Source organism: Magallana gigas, chromosome 7 (assembly GCF_963853765.1).
Source record: "Magallana gigas chromosome 7, xbMagGiga1.1, whole genome shotgun sequence".
NCBI lineage: Eukaryota > Metazoa > Mollusca > Bivalvia > Ostreida > Ostreidae > Magallana > Magallana gigas.
The window spans coordinates 42,718,786-42,735,788 of record NC_088859.1 but is presented as its reverse complement, the minus strand read 5'-3'; the positions used below and the strand labels follow the sequence as shown (position 1 = coordinate 42,735,788).

At 34.3% G+C, this 17,003-nt stretch overlaps 3 protein-coding genes across 3 annotated transcripts; 1 reads left to right on the top strand and 2 right to left on the bottom strand.

Moving 5' to 3' along the window:
* Positions 1-1,000: 1,000 nt before the first annotated feature.
* Positions 1,001-2,409, bottom strand: LOC105340735 (uncharacterized). Its single transcript, XM_011446917.4, has 2 exons — positions 1,392-2,409; positions 1,001-1,207 (listed from the first exon to the last, which is right to left on the bottom strand). The coding sequence occupies exons 1-2, from the start codon at positions 2,329-2,331 to the stop codon at positions 1,167-1,169; spliced, it is 981 nt and encodes a 326-aa protein (XP_011445219.3). The 5' UTR covers positions 2,332-2,409; the 3' UTR covers positions 1,001-1,166.
* Positions 2,410-7,565: 5,156 nt separating this feature from the next.
* Positions 7,566-13,667, top strand: LOC105340736 (UMP-CMP kinase). The gene is made up of 7 exons (XM_066066213.1): positions 7,566-7,673; positions 9,015-9,207; positions 9,452-9,598; positions 9,734-9,871; positions 10,965-11,041; positions 12,029-12,125; positions 12,964-13,667. The coding sequence occupies exons 2-7, from the start codon at positions 9,130-9,132 to the stop codon at positions 13,003-13,005; spliced, it is 579 nt and encodes a 192-aa protein (XP_065922285.1). The 5' UTR covers positions 7,566-7,673; positions 9,015-9,129; the 3' UTR covers positions 13,006-13,667.
* Positions 13,668-15,033: 1,366 nt separating this feature from the next.
* Positions 15,034-16,651, bottom strand: LOC105340737 (uncharacterized protein C7orf50 homolog). Its single transcript, XM_011446919.4, has 3 exons — positions 15,915-16,651; positions 15,312-15,429; positions 15,034-15,184 (listed from the first exon to the last, which is right to left on the bottom strand). The coding sequence occupies exons 1-3, from the start codon at positions 16,488-16,490 to the stop codon at positions 15,129-15,131; spliced, it is 750 nt and encodes a 249-aa protein (XP_011445221.3). The 5' UTR covers positions 16,491-16,651; the 3' UTR covers positions 15,034-15,128.
* Positions 16,652-17,003: the final 352 nt, after the last annotated feature.

The window sequence follows — 17,003 nt, the reverse complement described above, 5'->3', positions numbered from 1 at the left end:
ATGATTACGCTAAATGAACTCAATATCTTTTTATTTACCTCAATATTCATAAATATTGATATCAATATATTTAAAGATTTGAAGCACTTTTTAATACCACAAACAAATATCTACTTAATTGTTATATGGTGATATGGACGTATACATATATACTGTTTATATAGAATACAGGTCCATTTATATCATGATGATATATAATTGAGAGAATTAGCTACATAACATGTAACACCTCTTCTTCATACAGTTTATACAACAATGATTTTCATTCATTAAATGCTTTGTACACTACGTACATAAGTAGTTTCTATACACTGTTATTTCAGTTATGAGAATAAACTTCAATGTCATTGCGACGATCCTCAAGAAATATTTCTCTTCTTTATTCTACATTCTATTTTGCGTCCGACATGAATTATTCATCTTTATATAAAATATCACCGAGGGGCAATATTAACTGTCAAATTCCCAATCAGTAAGTTACAAAATAAAAAGATACAGAGATGGGTTGTGCGAGAATTTACTTGTATCACTGTACCAAGCAAAAATAAGATAACACATCTACATCTTCATCCATTTTTTTCATTAACAAACTGCCCTAAATTGAATGCTGGCGGGGGTAGTGGACCTGTCCGAGTTATAGTTAGGTATAATTAATGAAAACACTACCAAATAAGTCTTGTATTTATAAATAAAAATTCAATGACAAATGTATACGATCAATTTCTTGTAGATTTCGGAGATTTATTGAAGTTTCAGTGAAGGTTACTGGCTTGCAATTATTTTGTAGTTTTCTTTCATAAGACACTTTTATTTGAAACGTTCTACTAAATGTATCTATCATGTTTAGCCAGTGGTCTTAATTTTGGTTAACAATATACTTTTTTGCGATGTAATAAATTTCAAAGGCATCCGAGGAATCGTATTAAACATATTTGTATACATGTGTCAACAGAACCATGTAAAAATGCCTTTTAAGCATACGACATTAAAATAAGAACAGTCCAATTATACGCTTTTATTGACTAGTAAATGATAACAATATAAGGGATAGATTACACTTTTTAAAAACCGGCGTCATAGCATGCAATAATTGGTCAAGGGCGATTGTACAATACAGTCATGTATATCCGCCGGACAACAGGAAACTTGGCTTCACATGATTGTCTCTACTTCCTGCCCTTCTTCGCGGGAGACGCTTTTGCACTTTCTGCAAGAAAAAATAAACATTCAACTATTTATTTGTATGAATAAAAAATGAGGATGCACAGTTATAATTAGTTTGGGAGTGTTACGTTAAACATTTTGCCAAACATAACGGAAGGTTCTTCAAATAGTACAAGTACATGTATTCAAAAATTGCTCAAGGGAAGATGTACAACAATTTTCCTAACCTTCGCCCTCAGATTTTCGTTTTGGTGCTCCTGTAGGAGAAGCCAAAGCTTTCACTTCCTTTTCTACTTTCTTTTGATCATCTTTGTTCAGTTTGTCGAAGCCATCGACAAGTTCTTCCAATGGTTTATCTGCCTTAATTCCTTTCGAGTATTCTTGTGGACATTTCTTCAGACAATCTACATGATACCATGCCACGGCCCCAAAGTTTGCCTTGCCAGTGAACCCTACACGTAAGGCATTCTTGGCAATTTTTGTGGCGCAGCTTTTGCACTCCGATTTGTCAGACTTCGCATAATCTGCAGCCATTTTTGGCGGCAAAGGGGGCTCTTTCTCTGCGGCTGCTTTGCAGTTTTTCTTCAGATCGCTGCTAAGTTTTGTCTGGTCCTCGTTTTTCAGTTTTTCGAACCCATCCACAGTTTCTTCTAAACTTTGAGAAGTATCAATAGGTGCTAGAAGAACACTTTCCTTCCACACGCAGTCATAATGATACCAGGCAGTGGCGCCGAAATTTGCCTTACCTGGGAATCCCACGCGCAGCGTGGACTTGCCGATGGGTTTTGAACATCCTTTACAGTTAGACTTGGCAGACGGTGCATATTCTGCCGCCAAATCAGATTTCGGCTTAGGTTCAGCTTTGCTTGCTTTTGTGGATGCTTCCTTGCAAAACTTGGGAAAATCTTTATCCAGTTTCTTCTTGTCTTCACCCTTCAGACTGTCGTAATTTTGCACCAAAACCTTTGCCGATTTGGACGCGTCGACCGATTTAAGACTGTCTGTATCAGCCCATAAACAATCGTAGTGATACCACGCCGTAGCTCCGAAGTTTGCCTTCCCGACATATCCTATGCGGAGTTCCCCCTTGTCAATGGACTTTCCGCACCCTTTACAGCCCGCCTTGCCAGATTTAGCGTACTCAGCAGTGAGAGACGCGGTAGCCATTTCTCGATTTTATGCCCACGTTTCCTACTTTCGGTATCCACTGCACATACACAAATCTGCCGTAATATATTTTTTCATTGCGCGCCGTGCTATATGGCGGTCCATTTCTGTAATGATCTGAGCAATTCGCAGAATAAGTATCAATTAATATTTCACGTGCGGACACTATTTTCTGATACTGAAGGCACGTAGCATTAGGGGGGGGGGGGCAGGCCCCCCTCCCACCCCCCCCCCCCCACTTTTTCTCGCAGGAACAAATTTTTTAAAATTTACATATAAAAAATTGAATATAAAACATGAAGGTGTCCCCCCCACTTTTTTGGGAGTATGTAAAAAATTGATATGAAAATAAGGAAATGAGGAGTGAAATTGAAGTTATATACTAAGCCAGCACCCCCCCCCCCCCCCCGCCACCTCCCACGGATTAGGAATTTGAAGATTTTGGGAAACTTAAAATTCCCCCCCCCCTTTTTTTTTTTTTGCTTGTCAAGATATTTTGGATGAGTCTGCCCCCCCCCCCCCCCCACTTTCAAAAACGATGCTACGTGCCTGTACTGTGACTATATATATTATTTCAAATCACTTTTTGGTGCCTCAAAATTTGTTCGAAATGTAGAGAAAAATCGGAAATTCAACAGCTTGATTACAAATCTCTATTCAATACAAAGGTCAAAGTTTTAAAAAAATCAATTCGTCCACATACATATTAATATGCAATCCTTTTAGTTTTTATATCTGCTTTTAAATGCGTTGTTATACTATAGGCTGATTAAATCACACCCTTTATTTTAAAAAAATGCAATCTGATTAAAATCAGATCCTTTGATCCGCTCTCTTAGATCGCTACACTATCAGATCCTTTGATCAGCTCACTTAGATCGCTACACTACATATGAGTGTAGCGATCTAAGTGAGAGGATCAAAGGATCTAATTTTAATTAGATTGAAAAAATTGATTACATCGGTCATTTGTGTATTGTTTTCTACTCTTAATTAACCCTGATAATGCGTGAATTATTATTTTTTAGTGTTGATCGAACCCAAGCGGGTGATGGGGTGGGGGGGGGGGGGGGAGTGGGCTGCCCCTTTTTTCGCAGCAGGCATTTTAACATAGGTCCCCCACACTTTTTAGGAGGTGTCATAAATGGAAATGAAAATAGTGAAAAGCAACAGTAAAAGTTGAAGTTGCAAGGAATGCTACGCACCCCGATGATTATATATTATATTTGTCTTGTGTCGTAGTAAGTTAAGATGGAAGGATTGATTACCTAATGGGGACCGACTGAAGCTAGGAAATATGTATTTAATGTTATTCGAAGCTGTAAAATAAGAAGATTTATCCACAATGAGCATATCATCTACGTAGGGTTAGAACTTAAACTGTGTATACTTCATCTCTTAAACTCAATAATTAAAATTGGCAAAGTCCATGATTCTTGGGGGGAAAAAAGACACAATCGTTCCCATACACAAAGGAAGTAACAAACCAAAGATACAGACCAATGCCATGTTTTCTAAAGGTTTTCGAAAATTGAGAATTTTTGCTTACAAGCATTAAAACTAATTAATGTATTATCAAAGTTACTACTGCTTTCCCAAACCATGCAACAAAAGCAGGGTTTTCAGCCAAAACTAGGTTGCCTCACGGCATCCTGTTATCCATTTTTCATAATCAAGAACTTGATAGTCCCTATACAGTATGTCGCTCTCCTAAATACACAGAAAGCATTCGACACAGTCTGGAGTCACTGCCTAATGTACAAGTTTCATTGCCTCGAAGTTTCAGGACGCCTGTGGATCTTATTGACGACTGTCACACCAATACCTCATGTTCATGTTGTAGTAAATTAAACAAGCTCCTCCTGGTTCCCTATTTCACAAGGAGTTCTTCAAGGTGGAATCATGTCAATTTTTCTCTACCTTCTTTTCATTGACGACCGACTTCAAGAAATTCAGAACCAGTGTCCGAGTATGGATATTTACAGTATCACTAGTTCTAACCCTACCCTTGCGGACGATATCTCCTTCATAGCTTTATCTCCTGCAGCCATCCAGAATATTCTCATCACAGCTTTAAAATATTCTCATCACAGCTTTTAAATACTCTACAAATTCGAGATTCAAGTTTAATGCAGGCAAGTCAAGTGTTCTCCGGTTAACTCCCTCACCACCTCATAAAGATTCGCCTGCTACATGGTTTTTCGATACAGAACCTATCTACCTGTCCAAGACTTTTAATCGTCTAGGAACTCGCCTTTATTGCAGGAAAAGACGACAAGCATACTTTGCTTTAAAAACACATGAAAATCTCAACCCAGATACCATATCCCGGCTTTGCATCAGAAGTGTATAATACATCGTGAACGGCTCTGAACTCTGGTACGACCTCCTCAAATATGAGACCTTTCAGCACTTTATTTTCAAAATGCAATAGGCCTCCCAAAGAGTACCAGATCTGACACTTGCGTATAACTTCTTGGGCTTCTTCCAATAACATCTAAAAGCGGCAAAAAGAAACTTCAAATCTTCGGCCGCCTATATAATTTAGGCATCCAAACCTTTCAAATACAAAGATTTTTCTTCATCGGCTTTTTTCCTACATCCACTCACCTGAGCACAAACAATTTGGATATATTCATGACGATATCAAAACTATGGCTATAGATACAATCTCACTCAACATATCTTGTCCTATCTGCAAGTTAGTTACCCCCCCCCCCCCCCAAGGGTCGCTGGGGGGAAAAACTGTCATTGCATCTGTAACCAACTTCCACATCGACTCCAGCGCATGCTTTCGGACCCTGATTTCTTCCTATTCAACACCATAAACGCAGGACAACTCCATTCACTATATTCCATTCAACACACATAAAATAGAACTCTGTAAATTTTACGTCAAGTTATGGAACCTTCCAACCTTACCCCCGGAAATATGTCTTGTGTGTGGCAATATATGCTTTACTATAACATTTTTCATAACATCTCCATCGTCTGCATCCTTATTTTATATAGGTACATGCTTGGTGGATCACAGTGATTGAGGGCTTAGTGTTGAAAACTTTTCATCGTCACCATATGTATGAAATATTATTTTCTCTATTTCTTACGGAAACTTATTGTTATATATAATTCATAGCTCTATAAAAACAGCCAGACTGAAATCTACACGCCTCGTTTATCGATTGGTCGAAATATATAGCGGCTGAAACTGACAAGAAACTGACAGGACAGATACTAGTATCGACACGCCCTGTTTATCGATTGGTCCAAACCTACAGCGACCTAGGAAAAATCACGGACTGCGCGAAATAATCATGACGATGTCAGACTTAAAGTCTCACAGGAGACAATTTAGCTGTTTCTTTTAGCTTACTTACTTACGTACATTAACAGTAATTTAGTGAATTTACTTACCTTTCATAATCATGATAATCCAATTTTTAACATGCTAAAAGAGAGATGTTAACGCGGGTTATGTATTTTTTTCTGCAATGCCGCTACCTTCATATCCCAAATGAATCACCAAAGAGAGCATTTTATTGTTTAAATAATTACAACGAGCACAGCTTGCACATCCTTAATTTTCGTTCCCTAAGGGATACGGCAGCATGGCACAACACATCGTCGGAAACCGACGGTCTGTCTCGCTTCTCTTACCAAGACAGAAATATATATATATATATATATATATATATATATATATATATATATATATATATATATATATATATATATATATATATATATATATATATATATATATATATATATATATATATATATATATTTTCAAATATAATTTGTATAACTTGAAATGTTACTTAATTTCATGCAATCTCCTGTGGGATGAAATGAAGATAGAATGAAAATAATTGAATTATGTGTTGATAAAACAACACGATCTTTTCGTGTTATTTTATAACAATAAAATTTATAGAAAAAAAATATCATTTTTAGATACAGTACAGATTGTCTAAAACTTTTTATAGAGCTCTGCGTTTAAAAAAATCTTTTTTTTTAAAACAAACTATTCAATCTTTTTTGCAGCCATTTTAATGACTGTATTTTATATAATTATAGAAATAAAATTAATGGTTTTATATAAATTTTGTTCGTTTTAAAGATAATTCCATGAAACTGAAAATGGGTGCGTTCAGAGTATTTCCAGTGGTACCAATACCAGTTTGCCAATGGTAACAATTTGTGCCATTGGTGCCATTGGACCCATATATACTCTGAACGAGTTTTGGGGTACAGATAGTAGGAAATTTACCAATGTTAACAATGGTACGTTTGGTGTACCATTGTTAACACTGGCTGATTTAATTTAGCGGAAAATGTCAAACCAAGATGCAATATTTTTGCCTCGTTTTGCACCAAAAGGATACATTCAAAATTATAATTTGTGTACAATAAAGAATTTTTTTCTTACAGATTTTTCTTCTCCCGTAAAACGTGTGTATATCTTTGGAAAAACATGGCTAGAGCGAGTCATACCTATGCGATTACTTTAATACCATAATATAGACACCCGATGATTTTGATACCGTTTGTCCAGGGACACATTTGAAAGTCAATGCTATGGTTAATACCGACAACAATCTAAATGGCCCCACCCCTAATGTTGAAAAAGAACTATTGATGTTTTGTGTAAACTACGTTTGAGAACTTTCGATGTATGGCTGAACGGTTTTAGAACATCTTCAAAAGAAAGTTTTTTATAGAGTATTTTCTCCTCTTTAAAAAATATTAAAGCCAAATAAATAGCCTTCATCACAATTAAGCAAATAACTGGAGAAAACTTTCAATTTCAAAATGTTTTGGTGCTTTAGATGGCAGTCATATTCAAACCAATAATCCCCATACACCTGCAACATGCCTACATATACGGAAAGATTTTTTTTTCAGTTGTATTTTTGGAATATTACAATGCTTTAAGGACTTGTTCAGCTACAACAAGGTTTAAGGTGAAAACGCTGTGAAATTACTCTGTTGCCTTCAGTGCATACAAAATATCCGCCATTTTTGTGACGTCATAAAAAGAGTTACCATCGCTAACAGAGCTCTAGATCGTCTGCAGAAATGTCTACCTATGGTAAATTTTATCGGCAAACATTGGTACCGTTGGTATACCAATGGTAAAAAAAATTGCCAGTGGTAACTTTTGTCTGCCAACGGCAGTACTGCCAACGGCAGTACTCTGAACGCACCCATTTACTTCCCAGTGGCGTGTCGTAAAAACAAGACACGAACGACTTAGCTTTCAGATAAACCGGAAGTTGTTGTTACACTAGCGAGGTGTTAGCGTCGGAGGCCGAAGAGGTGGTTCCCGTGTACCTTGGGTATGTCAGTTTACTAAAATTACTCAGAGTAAAAAATGGAGTCTGCTATCAGAGGAAGGTGAACAAAAAATCATCAGGACTGCCGATGAACCGATTTCCCCACCGCCTCCAGACAATCACTAAGTCTCATACTGTATCCAACCATAATTATTCTTTATAGGCTAGAATGAAGTGAAAGTCCAATTTAATATTAAGGTTGTTACGCGTTTGACTTTGACACGTGTGAGGGCATCTACATATTTGAGAAAAGTTTTCAATGAAACGCAATAGTCTTTAATTAATAAAGATATGTTATTAAACATATGGATGAATCATATTCTGATTTAAAAAATGACAGATAATATATCAATTTTGGTGAAAAAATCATCGCAGTTCATGAAAATAGGAGGTTGGGACCTTATCTCCGTAGAGATTTATCTTGGCTTAAAATAGTCTTCATATAAACTTAGGATCTTCATAATTCATGCCTGGAAATTCAGTCCTTATACTTAGGTCAATCGTCACAGTTAAAATTGTGCCTCAACCTCTTCACTTTTTCTGTTCAATAAACAATGTTCAAATGACTCTGGAATTCAATATTCAGTGAAGAGGAGGGTATTGTTTATACTTGATGCAGCTGTCAAATTGAATGTGAGACATTTCAAAAAGTCACACCAAAAAGGAATTGAAATGTATATTTTGAGTCATTGTACTATAAAAAAAAAAACCCTATTTGTTTACTGTTATTGTATATCTTTAAGATTCAATAAGACTTAAAATTTGAAATGACTTTTGATCAATGGTCTGTACAGAAATCCATTAATGTTACAGCAAAACTCGAATATAACGAACACGGATATAGCGAATTTACGGCTATAACGAATTATTATTCATATCCCGGCAAATTTCTTATATAAACCTATAGAAAATTGATGTATATAACGAACACGGCTATAACGAATTTACGGCTATGACGAAGTAATTTTAAGACCCCCGCTGGCAAAATTTTAACAAATTTTTTCCATTTCAAATTTCATTTAAGAAACATGCAATTTTAAGTTGCATATATAAAATACTCAAATTCAAATAGTATACGGAATTTTTTTTAAAAATTGAAATGAAATGGTTATATTGACATTTTTTGTATATGACGGTAATACTAATTTCATAACTTACGATAGTTTAGAAAACTGTTAGCCGGAAAAACTCTTAATTATTTTAAAACAAATTTGCTATAATATTTTTTACGAATTCGTTATAAACGTATAGCGAATTACGGCTATAACGAAGTTTTTTCTATGGTCCCTTGAAATTCGTTATAAACGAGTTTTGCTGTATATACTTTATTTGTCTTAATTGCAGATTTCTACAATAAGATTTCAAGATTGGTTTCCTGCAGTTTTCATTAAGGAGCTCCTTCCTGTGTGTAACAAAGACACTGCACCACATCCAGTGTGTCTCAAGAAATATATACAATATGGCCAAGTATAATGTTATATTTGTATTAGGAGGACCGGGAGCAGGAAAGGGGACACAATGTGAGAACATTGTCAGGGTATATATTTTATTTATCTAAATCATCTTTATTTGTACTGAAAGTTTTATTTAGGTCTGAATTTCACAATGTTCTACCTCTTTATTAGGCAAACAAAATCTTTGCAAATAGATTTTTATGTCAATTGATAGTCGCAACCCAAAAATATTGGATGGTGGCAAAGTGACATAGAAGAAGGTATTAAGTTGGTAAGAAATGTCTACTATGCTTTAAGAATTCAAACATTCTGCATTGGGTTTTGCAGGAATTTGGTTATGTCCACTTGTCAGCAGGTGACCTTCTAAGGGAGGAGAGACAACGCACTGGGTCTCAGTTTGGGGAGGAAATTGATACACATATAAAGAATGGGACCATAGTACCTGTTCAGATAACTTGTTCTTTATTAAAGCGGGTGTGTACTTTTATGAAATTGTTCAATTAAAAATACCAGAAAGTAATTTTGAAATACAACACAACTGTTAACTTACAACAAATGTCAAGAAATATGCAAAAATGCAGGTGTAATTTTTTGATATTAAATTTGCAGGCTATGGAAAGCAGTGGAAAAGATCGATTTCTTATTGATGGATTTCCACGAAACCAGGACAATTTAGATGGCTGGAATAAGGAAATGAGTGATGTTGCTAAAGTTATAAGAGTGCTATTTTTTAACTGTCCAGAACAGGTATAATATTGTATGTTCTGTTACCCATTTCTTTCTTTTTTTTAAAGTTTTTTAGGTCACCTGAGTCACTCAGTTGACCTAATGCAATTGGTTTTCATCTCTCGTTGTGTCACGTGCATCATATGTTAATAATTGAACATTTTGAACTTTTTAAAACTACATGGCCAATTCTTTTCAAATTTAGTAAAATGCATATTACAGGGTAAGGGAAACATAAAATGTCAATTTCATGACTCTTGTCCCATGAGTGTCCAAGGGGCAGGACTAAAATGATCAAAGTTTGACCATTTTTCAAAACTCTTCTTCTCTACTCCCTAAAATCTGTAAGAAAGCCTTAGATGTGGCCAGAAATTAGTCTTGACTTTTACCCCTTTCTATTTATAACCACTAACATTGTTTAAAGTAATTGGCTAGCCAAAATCACTGATAAGCAGTACATCTAAAATAATTTAGGATAAATGCCAGATGGTGATGCAGCAACAATGGTGGGGTATTGAAAAACTGGATTATGTGAAAGAAGTAGAAACATAAGATACCAAGTTGTGTTTTGTTCTTTAACTGCCCAATTTAAATGGGGAGAGTTTCTGTCTGGCCCCTGGGGATGAGAGGTTGTTTTAAAAAAAATCATGTAAACTAGCCATCTTGTTTATCTGTGAAAACATATACAAATAAAACCTATCTTGAGAGTTAAAAAATATGGGAAATATTATTTCCAATCAGACTCGGAGTCTTGCACCTTTTCAATATCAGGTCATGTACTCTATTACAATTTTTTCAACAAAATTACCAGGTATATGTTTCATAGTCCTTTTTGAAAGATTTCAGGCAGAGAGGTGATCATCATTACAATATTTATTTTTTTTTACTCCAGAATGAAACTTAATAATCGGTAAATGCATATAAGAGAATCCTTTACAGGTCTGTGTAAAGGCTACTGTACTCAGGTGACTGTTAAGGCTTGTTGGCCTCTTGTTTTATTACCAATCATTCACTGCAAGTTTGTTATAATTTTCCTTTTTGACCTCTGACACTAGAATGACAAAAATATTATGCTTTATGATCTTCTTTTTGTCAAATTCTGCATATTTTATAGGTTTGTGTAGAGAGATGTTTGTCTCGTGGCAAAACTAGTGGAAGAACAGATGACAATGAAGAAAGTCTCAAAAAGAGGTAAATATTTCAAATATGCAATGCTTCAGACTTCAGATGATCATGTTTACATGCAATGGTTCACATCAATATATGTACACCTACCATGTATGATTCCCTCTATTTCTTATGGAAACTTATAGCTAATTCAAAGCTCTATAGAACTGTCAGCAGTTGTAGAAACTGACAGGACTGAAATGTACACGCCTTGTTTATCGATTGGTTGAAACCTACATTGACCTAAGAAAAATCACGGTTTGTACAAAATAATCATGATGATGTCAGACTCAGATTCCCATAGGAGACAATTTGGCTGTTTTTTTAGTTAACATACTGATGTACATGTACATTAACAGTTATTTAGTGAATTTTACTTAATTTTTACAATGAATTTATTAATTTTTTAAAAGAAAGATGTATGGTAAATATTGGCTACGAAGGAAGCGATCATTGCAGAAGAAATTTACTTAACCCGCTATTATAAACACAGGTTATGTATTTTTCTGCAATGTCGCCACCATCATATCCTGCATGAATCACCAAAGAAAGCATTTTATTGTTTAAATATATACATATCCACATAAAAGTAAAATAAAAGTTGTTAAAATTTCTTACACCAGAATAAATGATGAAAATAGCTCACAGGATGCTTCATGTTCTGTTATGTAATACATATGTAACATTGAAGTGTAATACTAGTTGATTTACTGAATTCTTTTTTTGAAAACAAAAACGACAGCTTTGTTTCTCAGTTTATTTTATCAGTTAAAAGGTATGCTGGATAACAGCTGCATGTGAATAGTGTTAATAATGTGACATTTTCATAAAATAATTCTTAACAGGGTGTTCAAAGGAAAAATCCGGATAGGTCATATTTAACAATTTAGGGTTGACAAATAGATTATGGACATTGTTCACACTAAAAAACTTTATTTGCTGTCACATTAACAGCTTTTCTCTTGTTTTTCAGTGAGTGATATAATTAAATGATTTTCTTTTTCTTTCTAGGATAAAGACTTACAATGAATCAACCATGCTTATCATTGAACACTATAGAAAATTAGACTTAGTTAGTGAAATCAATGCAGGAAATAGTCCAGATGCAGTGAGTATTAAATGAAAATATAATGATATTTAAGACTAAAGAGTCTTTACATTAACTTCTAAAACTTCTTGGTCAACAGGATCATTTGTCTGTTTAAAGATACTCCCCTTCACCCTACACACACTTTTTTTTATGGCACATGTCACCTAAAATGGATGTTATTGCATAAAATTAAACCTTGCAACATCTTCTCTCACTTAAATATGAAGAATCAGCCTCAAAATTTATTAGCCTTGGTCTTTTGACCACTGAGATCTTGTGAAGACAGATTACATTTTCAATTCAGGTGTTACAATATTGTAACAGTTTACATGCTGTCTGCTATTCAGAGTTTGAGAATGTATCATTACATGTAAGATCCACCTACCAGTAATAATCAAAGGATCTCCCATGATTTGCAGTGGGATACAACTTTCAATCTTTACATGTTTTGTGGTTCAAATACATGTATTTCTGTAAATTCTTTATTTTACGAGTTTACTTAATTCTGCGATTCTGCTGTTTTTATCAAATCGCAAGAGTATGAAATCGCGTGCACCAATTTTTAAAATAATTTTCTATAGTTCAAAACTGTCTGAAAAATAAAAGTGAGTTTTAAAATCCGCGAGGGTTGCTTCCGGTCATTTTACGCGGATATGAATTCCTCATGTTTAATTTGGAATCTATAGTATATTTGGAATCTGCAGAAAATTTCTGTAGATGCCTTCAATATGATTAAGACTTAGTTATATAAGTGAGCTTTGATATCACACCTCCTATAACTAAGAGTACATTAACAAATCAGAGTTGATAGTGTGAAGCAGAAGCAAAATTAATTCAGTTGATTCATTTTTTGCAGGTATTTGAGGACGTTAAGAAGGTCCTGAATGGTTTAAAGTGACCAGTGAAGGAGTAACTGTGATCATTTAGTGGACAAAGCTTTGCTCTTGATGCACTGCAATGGATGCCTCAGGAATTTTCTAAACACAATCATATCTTTTTGCATTTTACAAATTTAAGGGTTTTTTTTTAGTTTATTGATTTAGAGGTATGTAATGCTATGCTTTTGAACACTGACTAATAAAATAAAAGTGGGTAAATGTACAGGTATTTGTAAGCTATCTTATATGATTGTTCTGTTATGGCACCTTACATGTGTGTTGTGAAGTATGTTCCTAACATTTTCTGTTTGTTATGGGGGTTTTTTGTTTGTTCTGTAGAAGTATTTTTATAAAGTCTTTGTTATTTATAGATCTTTTTTGTTTAATAATACCTATACATTTGAAGAACTATTTAAATTAGCCCAAAGAATCTTGAGTTAGTAAGTATGTAATACATTAAGTACAATGTACTTCCAATATCAACTGTATCATGACTGATAGCTCCCTATCAGTTTTTTTTCGTTTATTTAACATGTACTGGTACATGTTTTTAGCTGTTACACAGCAGATTCCTGGTTACTATATGAGCATGTGTTGTATAAAAGAGAATGAAAAATCTTCATTATTTGTACAGCTATTTTATACCATTATATTTTTGATCTAACAAAGCTGTTTCCAAATCTGCCTTGTGTTTTTAATTAGATGATAAGTTAAGAGAGGATGAAACACTTTAAATAGTGCCATAAAAAAAAATTTCAACCTCCGTTTAATGCTTATTTTTCTTGAATTGTAAGAAAGTAGGAGTGTTGTAAAAAAAGCTTGTTTACTTTTGTATTAATTAATCCAAAAAAGAATAATGTTATAGATTGTATTGACATTGTAATACATTTTGAATATTATATTTCAACAATCAAATTAACATATACAGGTATTTATCACATTTGATTGCGCAATATAAATTTTAGTTTTATGTTGGGAAAAACCATATTTTATTTAATAATTTTTAAAATCAGAATTGATAGGAAACTCGACCTTTATGTTTTGTAAGCAAAAATGGATAATGAATTCCATCTACGGGACTACTAGCATTATTGGTAGTGTGTAAGCAGAATGGGTTTTATATTTCTTACAAAATGATTAAACAATAAATGTTTTTACACTACATGTATTTGGTTGCTTTTTCCCCCAAGTTTGTCTTGATCACCACTGCAACACGGCAAATGTCCTATAATATCACTGACTCTGCATCAGCAGACACCTATGTCCATGAATAAGAGCCAACTCACTGAACTTTTCTCAGTTTTATGAGCATTTTTTCTTGTTCTATTCTGCTTGGCTCCTTCTCACACAAGTGAAAGAAATGTGACCAACCTTGTTAATGCCTAAACATGAAAAAATAAACCATGTTTTTCTTGATTCATGTACAATCTTTGTTCCTAAACCTTCAATAACTTGGGCGATTTTCCATTTAATTGAGAAAATTTTAGGAAGTTAAACTTATTTAACACATAAAGTTTGTTCATTTCTAATAATGTGCTGGACTTTACATATTTTAGAAAAAATGTGAATAGTGGTCCAATGACAATCCTTCCTGCCACCACTCTATTTAGGAATCGACTGATTCATAGACTGTTAAGACTTTGGAAATACGACATCTGCAAGGAGTCCATATTAATATGAGTTAATGATTACCATAATCTGCTGAATATAATACGCATTAGTGTATAATATACACACCCCCCCCCTTTGGATCTGAAAGTGGTGAAAAAAAGCTAGTTCAGATGTATAATATGGTGAATAAATTTACAAAGAAAACAATCATGAAAATAAATAAAATCTTTTCATGCATTATCATGCATGTATACATTTTGTATATAAAAATAAATATGCCACTGATGACAACTGAACATTTTACATTAAAAAAAAAAATATTTAGACCATCCTATTAAAAGTGTTGGCCACTTTGTAGTTAAAATAAACTAACTGTGCTTCAGGACAAGCCTTCACCACACCGGGATCAGATTAGGTCCACAGTATATCATCCATATCAAGATCACAATGACAACTTTTTCTTCAAGTTCCAATATTTATTCATCAAATATAAAACATATTTTCATATTACGGTACACATCTTTAAAAAAAATCAAGACAAAAGCTGCACAATCTTTCTTGCTCTCTCTGTCTTCATATGTTCTGTCTCTAAACAAAAAAACCAAGTACATTGTACAAAATACCTGTGGTTCATGATTTCATCAAAATTATAATCATAAAATTGCAGCAAAGTGCATGCATATACCGTAAACTGAATCCATTATGAATGGCTCACCTTCACTGTCCTCGTCCTTTTCCATGATGTCTTCTGCCTGTTTCACAGTGACCTCCCTTGATTTTCCCTTGAGACCATCCAGATACAGCAACAATATCTCAAAGTCGTCATCAGTGACCTGAATACATATTGTTAACATTCATTTATCCGAATGGATAGTGTATATTGTAACGTCTATCAAACTAATGAGATAAAAAAAGATACTAATTCAAAGATTTCTCCTTCGAAACCCCCTCTGTAGCTTGTCTGGTTTCAATTCACAACTAAAAGTAATCGGGGATTTTGCAGTGCAAATGACATGAAAGTACCCCGGAAGATAGCTTTAACATATTGTGCGAGTTTCCCCAAGTTCTTCCAAATAGAAAAAAAAAGATTTCAACATTTTCTATTATAAAACTGGGTAAGAAATTTATTTTAAGTCTTGTGAAATTCTCCAAAACAGATGACATGTCAATCAAGAAATCTTTTCTTTCCTAACAAGGAACAGACTATAAACAACCTGGAATCTGATTAACAACTACAATAAATTTGCTACACGTTTGATTTTACAAATACTTTCTCTGACAACTCTTGCATCCTGCAGTGGTTAATAGTTTGTCTCACCTGATCTTGTTTGTACATATGTTTCAGTAACCAGACTTGTCTAACTTTCTGGAATTTCCAGTTCTTTCTGTCATCTGACCACTGTTTCAGATATTCTGATGCCAACTTGTCTCCTTTCTGCTCGGGGTCTGGTGTAGACTGTTCATTATCTTGTTCCTTTAATTTCTTTTTCTTCTTTTTCTTGCTTTTTGGACTCTTTTTCACCCCTGAATCATTACCAGGATTGTCTCCAGATTCATCACTAGCCTTGTCCGTCTCTTCATTCACCTGACGTTTTTTCTTTTTCTTGACAGGTGTCTGTGTATTATCGATTTCCTTACTTTCAGCCTTATCAGCTTCAGTAACATCTAAAGCATCTAATGACTTTCTTTTCCTTGATTTCTTCATTTTTTTAGCCTTACCATTTTCAGACCCACTGTCTTCCACTTTCTCACCAACTTCTTCAGATTCTGCAGTTATGTTTACCCTTGGATCAGTCTGTGCATTTTCATTCTCACACCTAGTCTCTTTTTCTTTCGATTTTTGTCTCGATTTCCAGTTCTTTGCCTTCTGTGGAGTTCGGTCATCCTTTGACATGACTGTTGAAGCTTCTAAACTAATGCCCCTTCTTCCCTATATATGGACTCAAGAGATTTAATGTCACTCAACAGGAATCACTATCTTTTATGATAGATCAAATTCTATGAAGCCATATTTAGTTGTTAATAATCTTCATTTAGATTTTTAGTGTCGTTTACACGTGCTTGGTGGTGTTGTAAACATATTTCAAAATTATTGGCATACCGATCCCGACATAAGAATTAAATCAAGAGGCCCATTGGCCACATAGCTCATCTGTTTCTTTCTAATTTTTAGCTCACCTGGACCAAAGGTTCAAGTGATCATTTCTAATCACTTTAAACTTTTCACTGTAAACTTTTCACATTTTTTACAAATAGTAAAAACACTGCACTAGAAATGCTAATATCTTTACCAATTAAAGATCGTACATACATGTGCATGTATAATGAAATTGTTAAAATCATGACCCCAGACCCTTGTTTGAGCCCAAAGAGGGATTCAAACTTTAACAGAGAAATATACAGTGGA

Excerpts from the sequence above, each read along its gene's own strand:
- LOC105340735 (XM_011446917.4), bottom strand. The coding sequence starts at position 2,331 with ATGGCTACCGCGTCTCTCACTGCTGAGTACGCTAAATCTGGCAAGGCG. Across the intron at positions 1,208-1,391 it reads ACGAAAATCTGAGGGCGAAG|AAAGTGCAAAAGCGTCTCCC; the intron begins GTTAGGAAAATT and ends TTTTTCTTGCAG.
- LOC105340736 (XM_066066213.1), top strand. The coding sequence starts at position 9,130 with ATGGCCAAGTATAATGTTATATTTGTATTAGGAGGACCGGGAGCAGGA. Across the intron at positions 9,599-9,733 it reads CTTGTTCTTTATTAAAGCGG|GCTATGGAAAGCAGTGGAAA; the intron begins GTGTGTACTTTT and ends TTAAATTTGCAG. Across the intron at positions 12,126-12,963 it reads CAGGAAATAGTCCAGATGCA|GTATTTGAGGACGTTAAGAA; the intron begins GTGAGTATTAAA and ends CATTTTTTGCAG.
- LOC105340737 (XM_011446919.4), bottom strand. The coding sequence starts at position 16,490 with ATGTCAAAGGATGACCGAACTCCACAGAAGGCAAAGAACTGGAAATCG. Across the intron at positions 15,430-15,914 it reads ATATGTACAAACAAGATCAG|GTCACTGATGACGACTTTGA; the intron begins GTGAGACAAACT and ends ATATGTATTCAG. Across the intron at positions 15,185-15,311 it reads AAAGGACGAGGACAGTGAAG|AGACAGAACATATGAAGACA; the intron begins GTGAGCCATTCA and ends TTTTTTGTTTAG.